The 24,383-nt window shown below is 41.6% G+C and overlaps 1 protein-coding gene across 7 annotated transcripts in view; it reads left to right on the top strand.

The window, feature by feature from the left end:
- The window catches only part of LOC109632018 (proprotein convertase subtilisin/kexin type 4-like), a 163,432-nt gene that overhangs the window by 9,652 nt on the left and 129,397 nt on the right, over window positions 1-24,383 (top strand). For all 7 annotated transcript variants that reach the window (XM_069537850.1, XM_069537847.1, XM_020091112.2 and 4 more), the window contains 3 exons: window positions 10,817-10,909; window positions 20,896-20,977; window positions 22,741-22,844. In XM_069537850.1, the coding sequence (XP_069393951.1) occupies window positions 10,817-10,909; window positions 20,896-20,977; window positions 22,741-22,844 (279 nt within the window). The remainder of the gene's footprint in view (window positions 1-10,816; window positions 10,910-20,895; window positions 20,978-22,740; window positions 22,845-24,383) is intronic.

Raw genomic sequence — 24,383 nt, 5'->3', positions numbered from 1 at the left:
ACCTCCCGTCTCTCTGTACACTCGAGGTGTGTTTTCCATCTGAGTAAAGCAGTTGTAATTGAGGTAGAGCACTGGATTTACCGGCTAAATGAAATCACACAAATGCTTCACAATCAGCCGGGGCCACTGTCGTACACATTCAAAGAGCTCCTTCTCTGAAACCTCATAGTGCTGCAACCAATTCAGAATTTCTAATATCCTCTCAGAAATGGCCTCAGTGAGATGCCAAGCTATGTCAAGCCTTACTCTGGCTGGATTACTCTGGGCTGTAATGTTAGGACCAGGTGTGTGTGTGTGTGTGTGTGCTCGCACGTGTGCACAAAAGGAAATAAGGCCAACGTGCCACCATCATCTCCCTGGCTCCTTCCTTTCCCCTTTCCTGTACCAAAGGGCACCCAGGGGTGCCAAAAGGGACACCAATCCTCTAATGGTTGGGAGCGAGGGCCCATTCCATTAGTCAGGGGGCCCAGAGTTCACCACTGCTCCCCAGCTTGAGGAGGACGGAGGGAGTGAAATGGAGGCAGGTGTTGGCCGGGGGCAACATAGAGGGCAACGCGACACCAGCTGCATGCTGGGAAATACACATCTCCACTCCTTCTCTGCCTATTTCTATTTCTTCGTGCAGCGTACAGATGCACACACACACATTGTGCATATGGCAGACACACACACATGCATGCACACGCACACACACACACACACACTGATTTCCTATCACCCGCTTTTGTCACCAATTTCATTCATTCCAGTAAGCTTTTCTCCATTTCCCTTATCTCTTTCTTTCGCTCTCTCAGCCCCGCACACTCATTCACTCACGCCTATCTCCATCTCTTTCATTTTCGCTCTCTCTTTGCTTACACCCCCATCGCACCCCCTCGCTCCAGTCCCGCTCATACCTCACTCTCATTTGTAAATGCAGAGAGGACCTGACTGAGGAATATGTGGAGAAGATGTGGTTTCCCTCCCAGGTGGGAAACTCTGCTGGGAGGTGAGGGTAAGAGGAGGAGAGGAAGAAGAAGAGGAAGGAGAGCACAAATTATACCACTCCCTCTCTTCCTCCCTCTCTCTCTCTCTCTCTCTCTCTCTCTCTCTCTCAGGACTGAGATGATGTATGGCTGCAAAGGCCACATGTTGGCCGTGTGATGGATTAAAGCACTTTGTAGGAAAATTACTGAGATCGGCTCAGCACGCCTGAGTCTAGCCCTTAATAAAACTCTCTTCAATATTGAAATTGAGAGAGAGAGGGAATGAGAGAGAGATAAAGAAGATAAGGGAAGATGGTACGAGAGCAGGGAGCAGTGGTCCAAGCATGTAATCATGTCCACTCACAATGTTAAATATTGGGAGATATTGTTTTGGAATTCCGAAACATTGTATTTTTTAGAATGGGAGAAATTTAGTAAAATTGAAAATGAAAATGGTTGCTTGTTTGAAGCTTGGTGGATGAACATCTCATGTGTTTGTCACTTTCTGATGAATTTTCACTTCAGGTGGAGAGTTATTCATGCAGTTGAAGAACTTACTTTGGAGGGTGGATTTGATTTGTGGGTGGTGGTTGTTAAGTGTGTGGGTCTCATGATGGACAGAATCGACTGTATACAGGCCTGATGTGACTTGGATTTGTATGTAATCATCAAAATATTTTCTCTCTTTCATTCTTTCTTATTCTTGTGATCAGATATATTCGCACTGTTACAACTTCTCATGTAATTTTTTGTTTTGCTTGTATAGCAGCCAGCCCCATGTTATATTAATGTTTGGGTTTGTTTTAGACACTTGTTATATTCCTTGCCTTAATTGTTGGTCTTATTTTTAGTGATGTTGCTTCATTCCCAAACTATTTTTATTGCCTATAGAAATAATGGTCCGGCAGAAGATGAGGTCCAGTTTGCAATATAATTCAATGTAAAATTAACATATTTCATTTTAATTTAATTATATTTTAAAAGCTGATGAGGCCTGTTTTGTTTAATTAAAAAGGACCATAGACCCACCTCTCCTTCCTGGATTTCCTGCCAATACTGTAACCAACAAGGCTTAACTGCTTACCCCATTTAGCCCCTAGTGTACCCCCTCCATCACCAGGCCCTCCTCCCATCTCTCCTCACTGCTCCTCCACAGTCAGGGCTGTGGAGGCCACAGCCCCTGTAGGGCTGTTAGTGTACACACCAGCTGCTGTTTTCTCCATAGGGTGGGCTGCGTCACGTGGCTCTCACTCACAGCTTCAATGACTCCTGATGTCTTGATGTTTGCTTTTGTTTTATCCTGCAATATTTTCCTGTCTCTCCTCCCTCCATTTCTCTTCCCCTCTCCTCTTTCTGTTTGTCTGTTTGAGGCTGTCAGCAGCAGTGGGGCTTACAGCCTCTGTGAACGAAGTCCAGCTCTGCTGAAAATGCATCACAGGCTGAAGCACTCATCAGAATTTCGGCGAAGCTTGTTTTTAAGACCATTGCAGAGATGTAACGTATTTAAATATTGTGGACTTTGATGGCTTACAGTTTGTGTAGCCATCAACATGTAGCTCATGGCTAAATAATTGGATCATTAAAGTCTGTGTACCTGAAGACAGGTGTTGTAGTGTTTCTCGTTTCCCTTAAAGTCTGTTGTTTCCAGGCACAAAGAAGCTGTAGATGCTCACCCAAAGATGTTGACATTTCTGCTCCTAATGTAACTAAAGTCGCCCAAATATGACAATAAGAATAGGACATAAAAACTCTATCTATACACTGTATGTTAAAATTCATGGACTTTAGTTGGGATCAAACTACCTGTAAGTGTGATGAGAGCACAGAGACTGGGGCGAGGTAGTGAAGTTGTGAGCTGGGGAACATTAAATTGCTGTGTTTAGAGAAGCTTGGGTGTTAGTTGGATGATCGTTGAACTCTTGTTTCACATTTTGCATAGTCACAGTTACAAAGAAATTTGATAAATGCAACTTCATGTTTCCTTTTATGGCAAATAAAGAATAAAAAAACAAAGCAGAAGTAAAACAGTTCATTTACAGTAATTTCCCTTTCTTTGGCTGTCTCTATTATTTTTCTCTTCAGAGGTTCTCTCTCTCTGTGTGTGTGTGTGTGTGTGTGTGTGTGTGTGTGTGTGTGTGTGTGTGTGTGTGTGTGTGTGTGTGTGTGTGTGTGTGTGTGTGTGTGTGTGTGTGTGTGTGTCTGAGAGTTTCCTTCAAGCCTTAAAGATAGAACAAATTATAACAATATCAACCTCAACCAACAAAGTCTGTGTGAACTGTAGACTTGAACTCAGCTCAGGTAACCTGAACAGACTGCTAGCATGTAGCACAAACTGTTTCAGACTGATTCAGTACCACAACTTACATAAATCTCAGTATTAACATGACTCGTCTGCTGGTGAACAAGTGAAAACTGAAACAAAATGCGGACACAAGGAAAGTATGTTGACTGAATACAACAGAAATAGAAGACCTTCCTCACATGGGAAAGTAGAGTTGTGCTATAAAACTAATGTTCTTTAGAAACCATTTATCATTATGCCTTAATTTGTGTTCAGCAGTTAAATATAAATCAGCACATCAAATACACATTGACCAGTGTTTATGTTTGACTATTATTCAATCCAGTTTCATTACATTGTCATTTTTATATATGTTGTAGATTACTTGTAATTTTTGTGTCTTGATCAGAAAGTAATAAATAAGTCAAATCTAGTGGCAGAGTAGACGGGTCAGGGAAACCAGCCAGTGAAACCTTTAGTGTAACGCAGTGAATGTGCTGCAGCTGAACCTGTTCCTCAGGCTGTGCGTTAGGTGCTAAACTAAATCAAAAGCCACTATAGAATAATTCAAATTCAGTTATTTACTTGAGTAATCTATTCTCCTTCTTATACTCTAAGTACACTTTTACTCCTTTATTTGGTAGTTAGGTCTGCAGCTGACTGGAAAGTCAAAATTATTACATTATTTAGTTTCCTGTGTCTTGATAAACAGGCTCCTGGAGAGTAGTTTGCATGTTCTTCCACATCTCCGTAGGTTTCCACATGCAGATCAGATCTTTCTGTGGCTCTATAAGATGCTCATACAGCAGTAGATTAAGTTAATGGAACTGTTACATTATCCATTTGCAATATATATTTTTGGATTACAAACACAGAAGACTGAGGTTATTTCCACTGGTGCTGAAAGGGCACACAGCTGGGATTGTTGCCATCTGCTGAAGTGCAACCTTTAACAGAGAAATGCGCATGATATGAATAATTTCAAAATGCACATCCCTCTGCGAATGGTAGTGTCCTTATATTGCATTCTGGGAGTTTGTTAGTACATTGTTTTTCTGTTTTGCTCCAGTCGTATGTGCTGTGGTTTGCGGATGGAGGTGATTCATTTAAAGGTCCAGTGTGTAAGATTTAGGTGAAAGGGATCTATTGGCAGAAATTGAATGTAGAATAATGATGTTTTCAGTAGTTCGTTTCATCTAAATTGTATGAATTGTAGTTTTCTTTACCCCAGAAAAGGCCCTTTATATTTAAATATGTTATATTTACATCGAGGGGACCCTCTCTACGGAGGCCACCATGTTTTATACATTAGTCCAGACTGGACAAACTAAACACCTTTTGAGTTTTTATGACAACTGAAGTTTACCACAGGTTCTTTTTTAATGTTTAGAAGGAGAGGGTGAGGTGAGGGGTGTTCAGCTGCAACATGAAATATCAACACTAGATATCACAAAATTCTACACACTCTACCCTAACCCTTTAAGCTTCAGTGAAACCATATGATTTGATGATCCAGTCATTTTTTAACAAAGTTGTGAGCAACAACCACTCCTTTTTTTTATCAATATTTATTTTGTGTGAAATAACTGAAATTACATTTTAACATGACATCGTAAAATAAGAACATTTAAGTTAAGATTAAACATCATAAACATATGTCTGGACCCAGATTATTATTTTATTATTATTACTTTCTGTGAAGGCTTTGCAACTCTCATCAGTCATCAGTTTCCTCTTCACCAGTGCTTTGGACTGGAGGTCTGAAATGTAGAGACTTCTTCAGTCTAATAAGATGATGTTAGGTTACGGTGCTGGGTGTCTGTGCACTGTATCACTAATTAAATCTATTATATTATGCATTAGAAAGTCCTCAGAACAAGTTTGAAGTAGGTCATGATAAAGAAAGTATGGCTGTTCTGTCTGGAAAAGCTTTTTCACAAAGGAGGTTGTTGGTCAGGTTTTTGGTCCCAACACTTTGTCGGTCAGTGGTCTGTTCTGTAATACATGAAAACATACACAAACAAGAAAAGAACTCACATGACAAACTCTCCCAATCTGTGCATACATTGTATGTACAGTGGCTTCAGAAATACTTTATTCAAGTTATTTTTACCTATTAGAATATGCTCACTAACCCAATATGACAAAGTGAAATAAGTAAAAAAAAAACAACGCTGTTATTGCTGCTATAGGAGCTTCTAAAGTACTGAATACTTGGTCTGAATACCTTCATAAAGAGATCTCAATTTCTGATTCTGCATACATTTGTAAAAATGTATAACCTCATCAAGGAGGTTATGTTTTCAGCCATGTCTCTTTGTTGGTTGGTTTGTGGTTTTATTGTTGATTCATTTGTCAGCAGGGTTACGCAAAAAACACTTAAATGATTTCCACCCATGTTTGTGGAGTGATGGGCCCTGGGCTCAGGAGGAACCCGTTACATTTTGCCACAGAATGCAGATTAAGGTGTGGATATTTCTCTAACTTTCATGAACTATGTTTCATGGCAAATGGGTTATTCTCTCATTTATTCTTGCCAAAGTTTTGCAAGCTTCTCAGATCCATTTAAGTTAAAAACATATTTTCACATTGAATATTGAAGTGTAGATTAACAGGCATTGATATTTAGATGTACAACACAATAAAGATGCGCAAACAGTGAAAGTATAGAATATTTTCTAAAGTCACCATAACAAATCTGTGTTTAGTTATGGTTGTGGACATGTTGTTACAGTCTGACATGGTTTATACACTATCTTGACCATTTGAACCAAACCATCAAACTATTAAAGATAAATGAAAGGATAACCACTTATTATAGGGACTTAGGATAAACTGATGATCCACAACCAGACATTTTTATCTTAGTCAGTTTTTGGTATCCCTTGGAAACACGACATAAAGGCTCCACATTCTGTTGTGATTTGGCATTCATTCTTTTTAAGACTTTTTAAAGCAGCATGATTTGCTATCAATAAGCAATAATTTATGAATATGACCATCATGAATCATTAGTCATGAGTCAGACAGTATTGCAGTATGGTAAATACTATTTAAACTATTTATGGATACTCTGAAGAAGACACCTATCTCTGATTGCAGTCGGTCAGGACACCCTAATTTAGGTCCAGCGTACTGAGTTCATTGTGCAATGTTGGGGAAAACAGTATCACTCTGTGTGTTTGTGTGTGTGTGTCTTTGAACACTCTCATGATTAGTGTTCTCAGTGACTGGCTGGCTGATGGGGTTGATTTGTCCGACAGTGCTGTGTGTCAGACAGCCTCAGCGACCGCACTGGAGAACATGAGTGAAGGAGCGGATAATTGATAGTGACAAGGCGCTCCCAGCCTTAATTGCTGCTGGTGAATTAGATTACCTTTTCAAAGTGCCTTCATTAGCAGAGGGAGAGCCATACCAATGGTCCCCTGATTGGCCTCATATTGTTTTGCTGTGAACCTGCGCTGGGAGGGCACCGGGATGTGTGTGTATGTTTGGGGTGGAGTGTGTGTGTTTGTTGTGGTTGGTTTGAAATTGCTCACTAATTTGTGCAGCTCTAGTTTGACTGTGTGTACACGCATCATATGTTACACACACACATCCAGTGTCAATAATGTCAGGTTGTCAAAGTGACACATTTAGCTTCAAGTGTTAATCTGTTTTTATGGGCCACTGGGTTCTTTGGGTTTGTGCGTCTGTGGGATTTTTGCTGCTACCCCAGTGCAGTGGACGTAAGTCGTAAGTTGCATTTAAAAATTAAGCAGCAGTGTGTCTTTTCAGAAACACTATCCTGGTGAGAAAGGCAAGAGAGAAAGACTATTTAAGACCTGACTGAATATGAGGTATACTGGTAGAGACTCCAAACTATGCCATGCAAATATTAGACAGCAGGTAAAGTCAGTGATAAGTCATTAGGCATGATAAAGTGTTAGTCAGAACTCCCCACTGGTGTGAACATGTGAGCGACAGAGAGAGAGCGAGTGCACATTATCCTTTCACAGCCACAGGATCAGCACCATGGAGAGCGACTCAATGCACAGTCCCAACAGTCTGGTCACAGTGACACCTCATATCAGAGTGTAAAGATTTTAAAATGTACATAGTCCTGTGGTCATTCTCTGTACTTGATTAAATGTTGAACAATTACCTTCTTTGCAACATCTGATGTGAGATTTGTCAAAAAAACAAAAACGACTCAGAAAAGAAAATGTCCTTAAAATTAAGATTTGTAAAAATACACTTTTCTCTCAAAGACGATCTCACTACAGCTGCTGCCACATAAACTAATTCTCAGCAGAAACTGAAATGACCGAGAAAGAACATTTTCTGGTTGTATATGTGTTTGTCATGTTTACTTGAATTTAAATTATACTACATAAATCATACAAATAATACAGTCCAGGATGGAGACAAATTTGAGGAGGGGAGGGAATGAGAAAGGGGGGAGAGGGAGGTGGGTGGATGGGTGTTTAGCTAGTGGAGAGTATGGTGGGTGTGAGAAGAAAGGAGTGCAGTCTTCAGCCTGGAGAGAGATACAGTTGCTGTTTATTTGGAGCGGTACATTTGAAGAGCCGGACTCCAGCTTCTCTCCTTTCCAGACGTTTTCTCCAAAATGTCCTGCATCCTGACTCCAAAGAATCCATTCTGGAGCCCAAGATGCTGTTCCTGTCAGTCATATCCTTCTCCTTCTCCTGCAGGTTTTGCTGTAGGTGGCTGTTTGTGACTTGACACTGTTTTAAAAGGCCCTGCAGCTGCTCCTCTCCTTCTCCTGGACAGCTGGACAGGTGCTCCAGCTGAGCAACGGAGGGGTCTCCCTGAGCTTCTTTGAGCTTCAGGTTGTTCTTAAACTGAACTTCTTCAAGTCGTGTTTCTTTCACAGCAGGGTTTCTGCGATGGAGCCCAGTCTTTAGTTTGAGGGCCAATGTCTCACCAGCACTCAGCCTTTCTTTAAGCTGCTGTGTTTCCATCAGATGAACCTTCTCCCTGTGCTTCATGGCTGCCTCCTCACCCAGATCCTGTTGTTTCTTCTTCTGGTTCAGCTTCCTCTTTGCCATGTCTAATTTCAGAGTGAGAAAATAAACCTTGTTTTCAAATTTGACAAGGTCACAGCAAGTCTCCTCTATCTTATTCATCATGGCAATGAATCTCGACTCTTCAGCTGCTGCTTTAGATGTATGTATGCTGGTTGAAAAAGAGTGTCCCAGCAGTTGTCTCAGATGAGATTTGCTCCTCTTTATCTTTCTGGATTTGTCCTGTTGACGGTTGGCTTGACCTTGTCTCTACTGCTGTACATCGTCACTTTGTGTTTTATCTTTAGAAGGTGCTCTCCAATTCCTCTTCTCTGTATTTGTGTTCTCCAGTTTTGACTGCTCTCAGCAGTGGCTGTGTGTATTGTCGGCATGCAGAAACCTTCCACCATAAGAACGCCCTCTGTGTTCCATTAAATCATAGAAAGTGTGACGTCACAGTAAGATCAGAGCCACAATTGTAATTTTTTGTTCAGAATTTCATTCCTTTCAGTGTTTGTTTTGAAATCGTTATTGAACAGATTGCATGTTTCAGACACTTTGACAATAAATGGTAAATGGTTTCTATTTATATAGTGCTTTTCCAATCTGAAAGTGTTTACAGTACAGGTTGTGACATTCAACCATTCACATTCATACAGTGCATCTAAGTGCAGCACTTTTCTATAAGATAGGGCAATTTTTGGGGCTGAGTATCTTGCCCAAGTACTCGTATGCTTGTGGAATAGGGAAGATACTGTGTAGAATATGTAAAACAAAATCAAATACGTAAATAAATGAAACAAAGAAATAAAAAGGCATATTTTATAATTTCATTTAGTACACAATTTACATGCAACACATATTGTAACGTATTACGGCCGGTCGTTATAAAACTTTTTAAACTATTCTTCATTTTTGCTTGTGCAACTAGTGAAATCAAAGTTCCAGGTTAGTTAGTTGTCGAAGCTTGAAACTCAGATTCTCCTGTTAAAGAGAACTATCTGCCGCCCTGCTGCCAGTATTAGAAAGGAGCAGTGAAAGTAGAGAGTTATCATTCCAGGCGTTGATGGTGACATGAGCATATTCTTAAAAAAATAACTTTATGTCCAAACCCAAAAGTCCAAATCCTTACCCGCTCTACATCCCCTGCAGCACCAGTTTCAGCCTCATCTTCTTCATCCCATTTCCATATCTGTTTCCAGTCACTGCTCCATCACCAACCCCCCTGGCAGGCCCCATCCCCAAAAACCCACTGGCATCCTCTGTCCCTGTCTCATACTTCATCCCTGCCCCAGCCAGCCTGACGCCCCCCTGCTGAGTTAAATGGAGTGTGCCGGTGTCAGGGAGTCGCGTGTGCGCAGTTCAGTACAACTCGGTGCAGCTCGGCTCAGCTGGGCTGCTATAGCGTTATGAACTTACTGTGTGATTATTGTCAGAGCGAGACTCCTCCACCCAGGAGGTCCGCACTGATGGGCACCATGTCACCAGGTACAGCGAGCAATGGAAGGTGAGATGAGAGAGAGCAAAGGAGGAATGAACAGTAGGGAGAGAAACGAGAGTGAGGAAAGCAGAGAAGAGAAATGGTGTTGCCATTGGTTGGCTGGGATTGATGGAGAAAGGAGAGAAAGAAGATAGAGGAAAGAGAACAAGCGAGGGGGGGGGGTGTCATCAAAGGGAAGAGAAAGCCAAGTTGAGCAAGGAAAGCCTGATGTATACCTATCACAGCAGACAAAGACAAGGGAAGACACACAGGGAGTGATATAAAGAGGGAGAAGCAGAAGAATAATGTGCCGGGAGAAGAAAGAGAAGCAGCAGGGAAATCAGCAGAGGAGAGAAAAAGAGGGATAGATAGGGAGGGTGGGTAGAAAAGAAAGGCAAAGAGAGAAATTAGAGAGAAAAATTTCAAGCGAGTGATGTGTGCTGTGATTGTTTTCTCTCTCTCTTGCTCCCTCTCTGCCTCTCTCTCTCAGTTTCTCTCTAAACGGTCGGGATGTGGCCTGTATCTCCCGGCAAGAAGGAACTCAATTTGGGACAATTTACTCTGCAGTCTCAGCCCTGATGCACCTCAGGGACAGAGAATAGAGAGAATGAAAGTGAAGGAAGATAGAATCAGCCAGCCGCATACACACACTTACATTCACACACATCGTGCGCCTTGCACACAATTGCTGCCGAGTAGATTTCACTTAGTTAGTTCTAACTCTCCCAGGTGGTCAATACGATTGAGTTTATAAGGCTTGGAAATGAAAAGCCCAGGATAAAGTTAGATAAACTGTGTGCTATTTGATTTCAGCCCACCTCTTGCAGAGAACCCACACAAGATAGATGGCCAGAGGGGATACACTGAAATCATGTTGTGCAAAGGGGTCATTTGGGTGATTAGGCTACACACTACCTTTATTGTCCTCTCTGTAATAATGAAAACACTTGCATGATTTACCAAATGCATCTTTTTTTGCAAAGGGCACTCAACCAAGCAATTCTCACATCAAATGCCACGTTGTGTCACTCTGAAATTGTGGGCTTCTCTAACCTGGCCACACTTTCTGTCTCCATGCTGACAGGTTGGCAGCCTGGAGGGTGTGTACAGCCTGAGAGACAGCAGGGGGCGCTCTGACCGAGCCACCTTTGAGAGCAGACTTGCGACTGCAGCAGGGGTGAGTGTTTTTTAACTGTACCAATAAATCAACACTCTGCTAAATAAAATGGGATCTGGGGAGTGGATCAAGATGCACATTCTCAAAAGAACTCTGAGGTTGTTTTGTTTTTTTTCTGGCCAGACTTGCTCTGTCAGTGTAACTCAGCGGGAAATGGATTTGTGACTACAGCAAATCAGAGTGTTCAGCTACTTAGACGTGAGTGTTTGATACATTTAACATGGACACGTCAAGGTGAATTCACACTCTGGCATCGGTTCTGATTTTACACAGCATGTATATGCAAATGGGAGTTAATTCGGCTGGCGTTGCTGTTTTAATCAGGGTCTTGTGTTGATTAGCGAGAAGGGGGGAAAAAAAGAAAAGAAAAGCAGAGCCGTGTGGTGAGTAATGGCTGAAAGTTGTTTACCTTGCTTGTGTATCTCGTGTGCCTGTTCCACCCGATATCACTTTGTGCCACCGTCCCTCCCCTCCCTCCCTCGCCACCTCAACAAGCCTTTCTGCGCACAATGCTGCCTCCTCAACGGGCCCCCGTTGCCAGGGAAACCGTCACCCGCTGAGACATCCCATGACAGCCCAGGGTGAGGGAGGAGGAGTGGTTCGGGAGGAGCGGTCAGAGATGCGGCCTTGGTGCTGTCCTCTCCCCAGGGTTCACCAGACCTCTGGCCCTTCCCTAACACACTGGTCCTTCAGTGACACACAGATACAAACACACAAGGCAGCGCACTGTTTATAGACACACACACACACACACACACACAATGCAGCAAAACACATGAGCAAGAAAAAGTAAAAGAGAGAGAGAGGATTCCAAACTTTCTGATTCAGACTTATCATCTGAATCAGTATGCGTGTGATTAATTGAAGTAATTTATGCGCAATCTTCAGTGACTCCATGTATGGTTCATGGTTTCATTAAACTGTAACTTTAATTATTTTTCTACCATGGTAACTTTAGGTGAAAATGAATTTGCACCCCCAAAACCTCCTACATTTTGTAATGAGTCTTAAATGTAATGGATTACACAAATAATGTTTCGGGATAATGAACAATTGCACACTTGGACACTGCAACTCCTCACAAAACACTCTTGCATTTTTAAATACCTTTCCATTGAGCTCATTTCTAACACCACTACGTTTAACCGAGTAGAAAATCCTCTTCAATAGTACAACCACTTTCTTGTCCTTAAATCAATTAGCCTTACAGAATCTACTTTAATTGCATTTTTAGGCTGAAACACTCAATATTGTAATAGCTTTATGGAAGAAGTATTTATTGTGGGTTGTGTGTTGCCAAGCATAATGACAGTGTGTTAGCTACAGTAGCTGGCCATCTGCCAAAGCCTGAGCTCCATCCGCCCACCTCTGATCAGACCTCTGTCTACACAAACCTGTGTACTGCCTCTCACTCTGCATCACACACTGTACTTTGCATTGCATGGCAGGTGGGTTACATTATAGAGCTCACTAATTGCGGCACCATGTCAGGTGGAGACAGTTATCGTTGGTTTATTGCATCTTAAACTGTCTTCTGAGGTAAAATCACCACGACTATCTACAGTAACATGTTCAAAACTAGACCTGGGATGGAATATACAGTTTTCATTGGTTACTCTGCAGAAATGCTTAATTTGGCAGACAGTGTTGGTGTGTTTGCTATAATTCTGAGTAAGATTTTGAACTTGTGAAAGCATTTTCTGGCAAAACCACATCAAGCTATGTCTGCAGAACATCAGGACAGATGTCCAGGTTGCATCATCTGAATCCAGTGTGAAAGATCGGAAACAAAAGAAAATGAAATAATATATATGAATGTAATGAGCTCTCACACATTGATTTATTTTATTTTTTTAAATAGATGACATTCTTGAATTTCACAATGTGTTAAACAAGCCTGGCTGAACAAGTTATATTTCTTTATTTGATAATACAATCACACAGTCAACATCACACAACTGAATTAAAGGAAGTAGTCTCTCAGCTTATTACTTTTTTTTGCTAAGTTTCTAGACTTAACATACATGAAGGCTGATGATGGACCGAAGGGGGAGGGGCTTTGCAACCCATCGGCATCACAGACATTGCAGTGGGAATGAATACACTTCTGGTTGAGTGACATATGAACACAAGGTTAATCTTTGCAGATTAATACAATGTTTCATTATCTATAGTTCCATACCAATTGAACAAACTTTGACCTGCTCCTGAACATTTGTGTAAGTGGGCCTTGAGTGTTGTCTACTGCTCATTTTCCATTGTGTGTGTGGCCTTGCCTCTCTAACCTGATTTAAGTGGAATCTGACCATTTAAGTGACATAACACACTCGCTGGATTAAGTCAATACAATAACCAATAGCCATGTGATAAACACCATATTCTTCTTAATATATTAGAGTATGCAATTCTGCCACTAATATGATGTAGCAATATGAAAATTGCCCAAACATTATATGAGCTGTGTTTATGTTTTGCACAATCAATTAACTGATGTAATAGAGTAACATGTTAGGCCTTAAAAGTCACAAATACAAGTAGCTCCATCCTGTTAAACAAAAAAAACTGTCTAACAAGTGAAGATGGTGATGATGATGATGATGATGATGATGTGGAATGAATGTAAACATAATGCACAGTAATATAAAAGACAGAAATGGTGGAAACTATTTTATTTCATTTTCAAAATGAAGATCCTTTCAAAGGTAAAACCTTTCACTTCAGCCCATGTCTGTGATTGTCTTCCATTAAACAGGAATAATAGACACCCTCCATAAATCAATAGGAATTGCAGCAACCACTGTCGCTCATATCAAAGAGTGGATGTGGTAAAGCAGTCCATAGGAATGGAGCTCTGAGGCTCACATATGGAGAGCTGTATGATAACAGCTTATTGTTTACAGGATAGACACACACAAGCCAACACATGCCAACACACACACACACACACGCTGCACACAGAATGGAAGTCCGTGGTGGTTTCTCAGATGAGGGGGAGGTGGTTTTGCCGCCGTGTAATCCCGGCCGACGCTGCCCTCTGTCAGCAAAGCAACAATCAGCTGTTGTATTAATCGCGCTACTAATGACATAATTAGCAAAGCTGTGGAAAAACAGATCAACATATACATGTGAGGATAAGAGACCACACACACACAAAACACACAAGAATTCAGACAGCTAACATAAATATGCACAATAACATCGAACATATGCCTGAGAATATAACCACACAGGAAACCACAACTCTGTGCATTCATACGACTGTGACAGTGTTACAGGACTCTAGTATAATCTCAGCGTTTGTTCATGTTGTTCTGTGAACCTTGTTTACTTCGGACCCCTCCTCTCCTCAGTGACCCTCGTCCTAACTCTCCTAACCATCATACCTCATGCAGTTTCATCCTCAAACGCACAGTTGTGACTCTGACTGACCTTTTACAAAATGTCTCACAAAATAAACCCCTGCCAGCTTCTGACTTAAACACCCCACTCCCTGCTGGTGTGCTACACACACTAAATGCACATGTAGAGAAAGCAGCGGTTTGCAGTTTGTACCAGTTTTCTGATGTACATGTTTATTTTCTTGTCTGAACAGCTGCCTACAGTTAAATTAAATGCTTGGAGGCCCCAGCTAATTGTCACAGCCACTTTAACCTCGAACAACAAGACTCTCTGTGCAGAGAGAAGTCAGACACATATACTGCAGACCTGGTTTTAATCTGTGCTGATGTAAACTTAAAAAATGTTATGTAACAAGTGATCAGTTTTCTCATAGTAGAAGATGTAACCATCGGGAGCAGGAGCAGGTCAATCAAACATGGCTCCAACTCTTTTTGAAGTTGTCTTACCCAAGAAATTTAATGTTAGCTCATGATTGGAATAAGAAATATAAAAAAATGGGAATGGAACAATCAGGAGTTGATTTTATTTATTTTTTTGCCTTGGTGAAAGACAAGTGTGTAACTATGCTGTGCCACCAAATCTAAGTACCATCTAAAAGATAGTAGAAGAGCCAGACCACACACCATCCACTGGAAATCCAAAGATAAAGAAGGAAATTCGTGCTTTGAAAGTTTACGAGCTAAATCGTAGGTGAAGGCCCAGACCCATTTCACAAATCCTGTGACTCAAGATGCAACTACTCAAGCTTCATTTTGGGTAAGTCACCTCTTGACTGAACCCAGGAAGCCTTTCACAGATTGTGATCTCCCTTGAGCTGAGGGTCATAATACAATGAAGGGCCATTTACGCCTTCAAAACCAAAGATGAAATCAAAACTGCTCTCACAGCAAAGTGCTGCAGTGACTTACTACCTGAGAAAAAAACCTTTCTGTCTACAAGAAACGAGAAGCACGAGCAACTGTCAGATGATTCGTGGCCTCTTGAACTGGAATCTCTGAAAACTGTACACCATCAACCTCAGGCTCTAGGGGAAAATAACAAATTCAGACATCATGGTTAGTTAGACCTCATGGCAGACATTGCTGCATTTGTCTCAAACCCCTTGATGAAGAACGGTTTGCAGCCAAACTGCAAGTATTTGCTTTGCCAAGTGGAGTTGACATGGAAAGAGTTGATTTGCACAATAAATTCAAGCTGAAAGTCAGATGAAGTGTGACATAGACTATTGTGGACTCATCAGCAGAGAGAAGTTTCCTCTCCTCGCTGCATGTGCTCTGAGAGCGAGGGCCTACTTTGGATCCACTTACCTCTGAGAAATGGCGTAGTAATCAAATTGAAGTACAGGAGCCGTCCTACTGAAACACACCTCACTACAGCATGTCCGACTGGCTGCACAGCACTCAGACACTATTCAGTCATAGCCATTGCACCGACATGCGTCAATAACGTGACGGCTACAGTTTTGCCTTCTGATGGCGTTGTGAAAAATTATGCTAGACCAGATGTGCCACTGAACTGCACTCAGTTAAATTAAACTGACTGAGAATTTCGTTAGAGCACATTATTGCTCTGCTTTCTAAAATGCTCATGCTAAATGTAGTAACTTCAGTGTGTGCATGCTGTATGATCTGTGTGTGTAATTGTTTTTTTTAATATACTATGAAAAAACAATTTTCTCTATAATAATATATAATTTCTGCCTGTATGTTGTTAATATAACATATTTTAGATTGTTGCATTTGTCAGCTTCAAAAACAAAACAGGTGGCAAGTAAAAAAGCCTTATTAAGTTTTCACTGACTTAGTTCCATCTTGATGCTACAGATGTGTCTCCCACCTATTCCTCTGTCTACAGGACAGAAACATTAGAATGTTGCCTCTATGCCTCTTCTCTGCTGTTTTTTGTGCTCTTCTTTTTCTCCACCCCTTATTTTTCTTCCTTGGCTATTTTTTTTTTTTTAAACTCTAGTCACATCCGCAATCCCGCGGCCCTATAAGGAGCTTTCACGCTTTTTGGTTTGCTTTAGATGTTTAATACCCACTCTCTTTTGTGTCAGGGAGCCGGAGAGGCGTTAAGAAGCGCTGATAAACCCCACTTAGATCCCTTCCTGGCCCGTCACCCCGGCCTGCCAGGCCGCTTTAGCAGGGAACTGATCTGTGACGGGCTGCCACTCAAACTGAGCACTTCTGAAGGCTGACACAATGGAGTGAGCACCACACCAGAGGGCCCCAGGGTGGGTAGGGTAGGGGGGGGGGTGAGGAGGAGAGAAGGGAGAAGAGGCCAAGAGGTGCCCGAGAAGAAGGCTAGAGGAGGGGCCAGAGTGTATCTGCCTGCCATCTTTCTCTTCTCTTTGAATTCATGCTATTTTCTCCCTCCCTTCTATTACTGCTTTCCACTGTAGAGCTCACAGTTTGTTTTTTTAATTTCCAACGTGTCTCTTGGTTTCACTGTTAACCTTCTGGTTGGCTGTCACACAAACAATCCCCCTCTTCTGTCTTTTTTCTGCCTGTGGTCGGGGGCTATCAGTGTGGTATGTAGAGATGGGAGTTTGAATGAAGACGCAGAGAGTTGGTGGGTGTGGTTGAAGGGTTGAGGACCAGACGGGGATGAGCTGTGCATCAGGGTCTGGGTGTTTGTGGCACTGGGGGTCCTGCGGTGTTTTCACTGCTTGTGTAATGGTGTAACATATCCAGCCGGGGCTCAGCAGCGAGGCCAGGCCAGCCCTGGGATGGCCCAGTGTCAGGAAGCGCAGCGTTGTGATTGACAGGCGTTGGGTGGGGGGGGGCAGTGGTGAGTCTGGGGGTGTGTGGGGCATGTGACCACTGCCGCTGTCGCCATTACTTTCCCAAGGGGCTGTTGGTGGGTAGCGAAGCCCAAAATGTCAGCGCTGATATCTGTGCAGCTTGGCGCGTATCACACCTCTGCAGCTGCCTGCCATCCACCACATCCACTCATTCATGTAGAGACATGGGAGTATTATGTGCACACACACACACACACACACACACACACATTTTTCTTTCAATATTCACTGCCATTCTATAGAAATACACATTCATCATGGGATGTCTAACACACACACACAGTTTTACTCCCTCTATCTTACTGTCTTTCCTTTCCTCCTCCTGCACACATTCACTTGTGTTCTACCTCAGCCATTTCATCATGCAAGTGCTCAACTGCTCGCTTTTTCTCCCCCACTGCTGGAAAATGATTTGTCAAATTTCCCTATTTTTTATATTTCCTGCCTTTATCTTTTTTCTCGAATCTCGCTTCTATTTATTATGCGTCTTTTTCTGTTGGGTGACATTTTTAATGCATTTACACAGGACTTTTTATACAGAATGTGTAATGTGTGTTGCACTTGTGGTGTGTGTGTATGCTGCCTATATGTCACAGCTGGATGATGAATGCGCTGACAGTGGAGGGGTCAGTGTCACAGACAGTGTGGTCAATTGCCCCTCGTCCCCTGAGTCTAACCTTGAGCAACACTCCCTAAAGAGTCTCAATCTGCCATTAAGGCCCACGCCTGCACACACACACACACACACACACACACACACACACAGAGGTTTACAGACATTCCCTGGTGAGTGTGTGCCATTAGTAGCTGGCAGGGGCTGGTTTGACAGAGAGCGATTAGCTCCCTATCATGTGTATTGATCACCGTGTCCTGGCTGCTCCTCCAGAGGAGGGGCTCGAGGGTTTTTACAAGGTAGTAGACACACTCCCGCACACACACACACACGCACACACAGTTATATCCTTGTTATCTCTGTTGGTATGAACTGCTGTGTGTTTTTTTGTTATTTATTAGTTAAGCGTGCTGCACACGAGAGGATTTTCAACTCTTGACCGATTTTAAAAACGTGGGAGGACACAGACATGATGACAGATTTTAACGATTTTTAATCTATAGTGTAAAGCGTTTTGCGTGGTCAGCAGGACTCGACCATTTACCATGTTGGCTGAGAAGGCAGAATAGACTTATATATTTAGTGCTGGAGATGAGTTTGAAATGTATTTGTTGTTTTTAGTGGCAGCTGTACAAGTGTGCAACACCCGGTTGGTGACGCTTCCCAGTCAGCCGATTATGGTTATATTTCAAAATTGGGAGGCTCCAACTCAATCTAGCATTAGACTTAAAACTTGATGTAAAAGACACTGTTTAGAGTCGAATTTGAATGTTGGTGGTTGCGGACACCACACGAGCAGTATGGAGGCAGGGATTTTTTTTCTGTTGTTTTGTCACGTCATAGGAATCAGTTACTTCAATTGTATTGGATTTGGCTGCAACACTGTTTACCCCTGAGACTCCAAAAGAGTTGTGTGGATTCAAACACATCACACAACCCTGCATCGGCATAGTTATTTTTCGGTGAACTATCCCTTTAAGATTATTTTGTAAACCCGTCACACTTCAGGATTAGCTGGGCAGAATCGGCCTAAAACCGGCCTGATTATCCTCTAGTGTGCAGCAGCCCTTCAGGACATATTAAGGATGATTTTGCCATTTGCTTTTTCTTGTTTTGCATTGTGACGTTTGACACATGGCTGTCATTTGAAAAAATAGACATATTCTCTCAACAGTTTCTCTGTCATTATTGGAAAATATTTCCTTCGTAGAAAAATATTTTAAGACATTTTATGAGCTGCAAGGATGAGTGTGTGTTGACTATGTTTAGAGGAGTAACAGAGCACCATTGACTAAAACCTGTAATCTGTGTGAGAGTGTTGAATGCAGCTGTGTTCATTCATTTTCAGAACAGACACCTTTTCAATATGCTAAATGTCTGTTCAGTTTGGATACCTGCCTGGAAAGCTCAGTGATCCATGCCTACAAGTCCTAGTATTTTTTTCAATTGCAAGGGAGACCATTAACTTTGCTCATATGATAAATTACTACACATTTGGAATATGTGTATGGAAGCCCACTGTATGATTCAGGTCCATTATGTAGGTTCAGTGAGAATAGTTTTTAAATTTGCAGCAATGGCACAATAAAACAACTTAAAGACAAATGTGGTTTGAGCACACTTTGATAAAAAACTTTAGATGTTTCATAGTGGATGCATCTTCAGTTACCATTGAATTGAACATGTTGATTATACAGAACCAGAATACATCCATAATCTTGTTTTAGATAAACATTTTATAAAACAACGAGTTTTTCATTTTATTCCACAATCCACCATCGTGATCCACCACCATGATCACGAGTCATCACCTCTATCAGGATCCACTATCATGGTACACCATAAGCTGCCACCACCATCACGATCCACGATCCCCCATCACGATCGCTGATTTGCGATCCACCATCATGATTCATGGTCCAATACCACAATCTACGAGCCAGCATCTCGATCCACGATGTGGCCAAAGCAGCGGTCTTGGATCTGCAAACAATAAGGCACAAGGGAAGAAGTCAAGTCAGTAATATGAGAAATGTGATAAAGAGAGAGAAGAGGAAAGAGAAGCTCCATGTGTCAGGTGTCCCCCGACATTTTAGACCTATAGCAGCATTACTAAGAGCAGGTCCAAGACAAGGCTGAACCAGCTCTAACTATAAGCTTTTTCGAAAAGGAAGGTTTTAATTTGACTCAAACATAGAGAGGTGAACTGCAACTGGGAGGTGAGTCCACAGGAAAGGAGCTTGATAAATGAAAGGCTCTGGCTCCTACTCTACTTTTATGAATATATAAACCCCATGGTAAACACGTGTAATAAAAGATTTTCTCCAGTATGTATGCAGTAGTATTTAACTGAGCTTACTCAATTTTTTATTTAATCTCTTTAATCAATATGCTCAGCCTAATATACTGTGAACATTTATTTGAGTACATTCACAGAACTGTACATGTATCACATCCACTTCTTGGTTCCGAACAGCTTCAAGCTCTTGTTAATTGAGTCTAATTGAAGAATATGAAGGGGGAATAAAGCTAGCAGGCTTTTAGGACATAAAAGACTGCAGCCGCCTCTCAATAGTATTTATTTTCAACCTCTTCCACTCAGATTTAAGAGGACAATAGTGGGCTGACACTGATATGTGTGTGTCTGTGATCTGCTGTTTGATTCAGTGTGCCCACCTTCACAAGGACCAGCCTCTTATCAGATCAAAGCTGCAAGCAGCAGCCTATGAAAGAAATTGCGCGTGCGCGCAGTGGAGGACAGAGGCGCACGAGGTGGAAGTGTTTTCCTTGCTTTTAACCCGGGACAAACGGACTGCAAACGACAGAGCAAACAAGTACTCTTTGAACTAATGAAGAGGAAACCTTTTACTTTCCTCCATAAAGATGCCCGACTCTCCCTCTGCTCTGGATTTCCCTCTCTTTCAAACCGTGCAAAGCTGGATAAAACAAAATATTTCATTACCCCTGTGCATTATTATTAGGGCTGTAGCACATGAGCATGTATACTGTGTAACCCAAGGTGTGGACACTAAACTTGCTGAAGTGAGGCAAATGCAAACCAGACTTTGGAGTATATGTATCACACAGTAAAAATGAGTAATATTTTAGTGATTGACTAAAGTCAACATTATTTTATATTGTCCTTAAAGTGATTTGTGTTGTGATTTCCAGGTTCACTGGTTACAGAGGCAGCACAGTCATTACAGAGAAAAGCGGGTTCCTGTGAAAGGACTGGACCACAGCAATGCTCACAGTAAGTTTTCACTAAAATGTTTCCCCCAATAACCTCTTTTACTTTACTAACTCACAATTTATCAGGAACAACACGTTTTTTCCAAATTTCTTTTCTGAAATGTAGTTTCGACCTTTAAGAATGAAGCTGTCTGATGAAACCAGTCATATGTACATTGTTGTGCAATCATTGACTTTTGCCCGATGATAGAAAAGTGACAGAAAGAAAGAGAGATGGTGGATGTATCGTGCACTCTTTTGTGCGCGCGCGCGCGTGTGTGTGTGCGTGTGTGTGTGTGTAACCCATGCACATGTGTGAACCACATGAACTTTTGAAGTCTAATGTTTCTCAGTATTTCTGAACTGATGCTTGCCAACGTTGAATATTGCGTGCCAGTTTTAAATATCTCAAAATTCATGCCAAACACTGTTTCTTGGCAGGGTGGAAAAGCCTCATTATATCACAGTAAACTCTATTAAAGCACAGGGGGCAGTTATTAAAAACTGTATTAGTACTGGGTGTAATTGTACACAAAATCAACAGTTTTATGAACATTTTTGAACATTTTTTTCTCAGGAAAAGCATGAGTTATAGAGTAGATTTTGCAATGTGACATTTAAATGTTGCTCATTCATCACAATTCTTTCTAAAAAATATATATGGTCAGTAATACTCCATCATATGAATTAACACATTATTTAACACATTGTAATTTCTTTGCTTTACTTTAGGCAGAATATTTATCTGTAGATAGAGCCAGGCTGGATGTATTCCCCTATTTCCAGTCTTCCTGTTGGATTATAGATCCTCTCATCAAAATGATTTGTCTTGGTGTGTTTTCTTTATGTATCTTTAAGATAGTGCCCCTTGGTCTTTCAGTCAATGTATCCACTAACCTAGTGGGTCCAAATAGATACAGGAGCAGATATTGCAGAAAGTCATTAGCCAGTGTAACAAGAAATAATAAAAATATTTTAACACAGAGATGTTAAAATTATTATTGTGGACTCTTATATCTTTTGTCACTTTTATCGTAATGTATTTATGCTGGTCAGTGTGAATGGGTGTTTGCAATTTGGTGCAACTTGTTTCCTAACATCATATATGAGACTAATTATGGAATTCCTTCTATACATGCTAAGATCTGGTCCTAATGAAAGTGTGAAGGCTAATTTATCAGTAATTAACTGATTCACAGAGAGCCCTGAACCTCAGATATGCATTTACTGAGTAGAAGCATTCAGGACTAATACATGTGCTATTACAATCCTCTACCAATGCTTGAAATATACATACCCATACGTGTTTGTGTGCAGCATTTTATTCCAGTCTGAAAAAATAGATCCTCCATTCACAATTGTGATGTGGATGTGTGAATTCTTTAATACATACTGTGCAGTATATTATGAAACAAACTGATCATCGTGAAAAAGAGAGGGAGCAAAAAATGAACCGCAGTGATATGGAGTGCAGTGCAGGGGTGAAACAATATGAGGAAACAGAGAGAGAGAGGCAGTGAGTGTAACACGAAGTGTGTATGGAGAGAGAAGGGCAGACCTTGATGAGCTGATAGCACATTCATAGACAGCGAGCCAAGCTGTGCCACAGCAATGATATGCTAATGATATGGTAATCTGCCAGCAGCATTCCACCTCACTGGAGAAAAAGGTAATCTGGGAGGTCTTTCACCATTGGTTGGAGACAAGGGACTTCCTGGAGTCATAGTTCAAGACTAGAAAACTCACACCTCCATTCTCACGTGATGGATGTGTGTGTGCTTACAGGTTCCCCAAGGAGGGAGTATGCAACTGACAGGCACCCTGAGGAGAGGAAGAGTGACCAGTCCCTCACCTTCAACGACCCGCTCTGGCCCATGCAGTGGGAGCTGGTGGGTGTGTTTGTTTGCATGTGCGTGTGTGTGTGTGTGTGTGTGTGTGTCTGTCTGTGTGTGTGTGTGTGTGTGTGTGTGTGTGTGTGTGTGTGTGTGTGTGTGTGTTCGTGTGTGTGTGTTTGTTCACTGGGCTTATCTGGAAGTCTCCTCTCTCTGTCCTCTCAGCTCTCGTCCTCACGGTGAAGGATGTTCCTCTGACAGACTTAAGTCAGGCAGGCTTTCATGTGTGACTGTAGGGAGAGAGACGGAGGATAGAGAGAGGTAGGGAGATTATGGGGAAAGAGAGAAGGGGAGAGAGAGTGAGAATGAGAAGGGAAGCGAAGGGGGTCGGACATGTTGAACTGAGACAGATGTCGGGGATTGATGAGGCCTGTAGCAACAGTGACACATAACTGGGTTTCAACAACAAGACAAGCTCATCCCTTCAGCAGCGCCTTGTTCTCACTATTTGACCAATATGGAGACCAACAGGAGAAGAGAACTGCCGCGTTTGGGCATAAAAATAACATTATATGCTCTAGAATAAACAAAAAATAAAAAAGTCACTTCAATACCTGACTTTTTAGAAGCTCCTTCTATTCCCATAATAATCAAAATGAGTTCTCCACCAAAATAAATTCCCCCTCGTCAGCTTGATCAGAATAAACTGACCCATCAAAGAAATTTGATTCATTCGGAAAAAGCGGTGCGTCTTTAATGTGAAGGGATAACATTTTTCATGTTAATGTTTTTAAAGATCACTTCCTATTTTTGTAACATCCATTCTATCCCAGCACAAGTGCACTTAAATCAAGTCAAAGATGTTCCCCTGGGCAGACATGTCCCTGCCTCCCCTACTAGTTGTCTTCTCTGTGAGAGACCATCTTAGACATGTTTAGTCCCTTTGTGGAGGTAAGTAGCTACTCTGATAAAACTGCTTAAGCAAAACTCATATCAAAAGTTGAGTTTAAAAGCACAGCAGGGAGCTAATAAATACGATGAGCGAATGTGTTCCTGGAGGGAAAAAGAACTTCAGCAAAATATTGTGATACAGTTTCATACATACATCTAATATTGGTAAGTTCTATCTAAGGACAAACTCAAATGTGTCTCAACACAAGCAGCTGTGCAAGACATTTGCCTAAAGAATGCAGTCAAAAATTGGACAAGCTAAATCTTTATGAACAGATTCTGCTTGTGAATATGAAGAAGGTGAGGGGCAAGATTTTGGAAATAAAAGCCGTCTGGTTTCCGTTTCCCATTTGACCAATCACATTTGAGCAGGCTTTGGTTTCCCGCAGGTAAATAAGAGGGCAAGAGGCAGCATTGACTAAAAGTCTTGAGAATGATCAGCTTTTTAATTGATCATCTTTCACACGCAGAAAGCTGTTATTAAAAAAAAGATAAATAAAACTCTTGGTAGTTGTGAAAAATTCCAGTCGTGCATGTTATTAGATTATCGCATCGTTGATTGTTGAACTGTTAACATCGTACAGCGAACTGAAGATGGAGTCATGGCTGCTGTCTCCACCAGAAGCCCCAAAAATAATGTCTATT

This window comes from Paralichthys olivaceus, chromosome 13, assembly GCF_024713975.1.
Source record: "Paralichthys olivaceus isolate ysfri-2021 chromosome 13, ASM2471397v2, whole genome shotgun sequence".
Lineage (NCBI taxonomy): Eukaryota > Metazoa > Chordata > Actinopteri > Pleuronectiformes > Paralichthyidae > Paralichthys > Paralichthys olivaceus.
The sequence above is the reverse complement of the archived record's forward strand: the minus strand, read 5'-3'. Positions and strand labels throughout refer to the sequence as shown.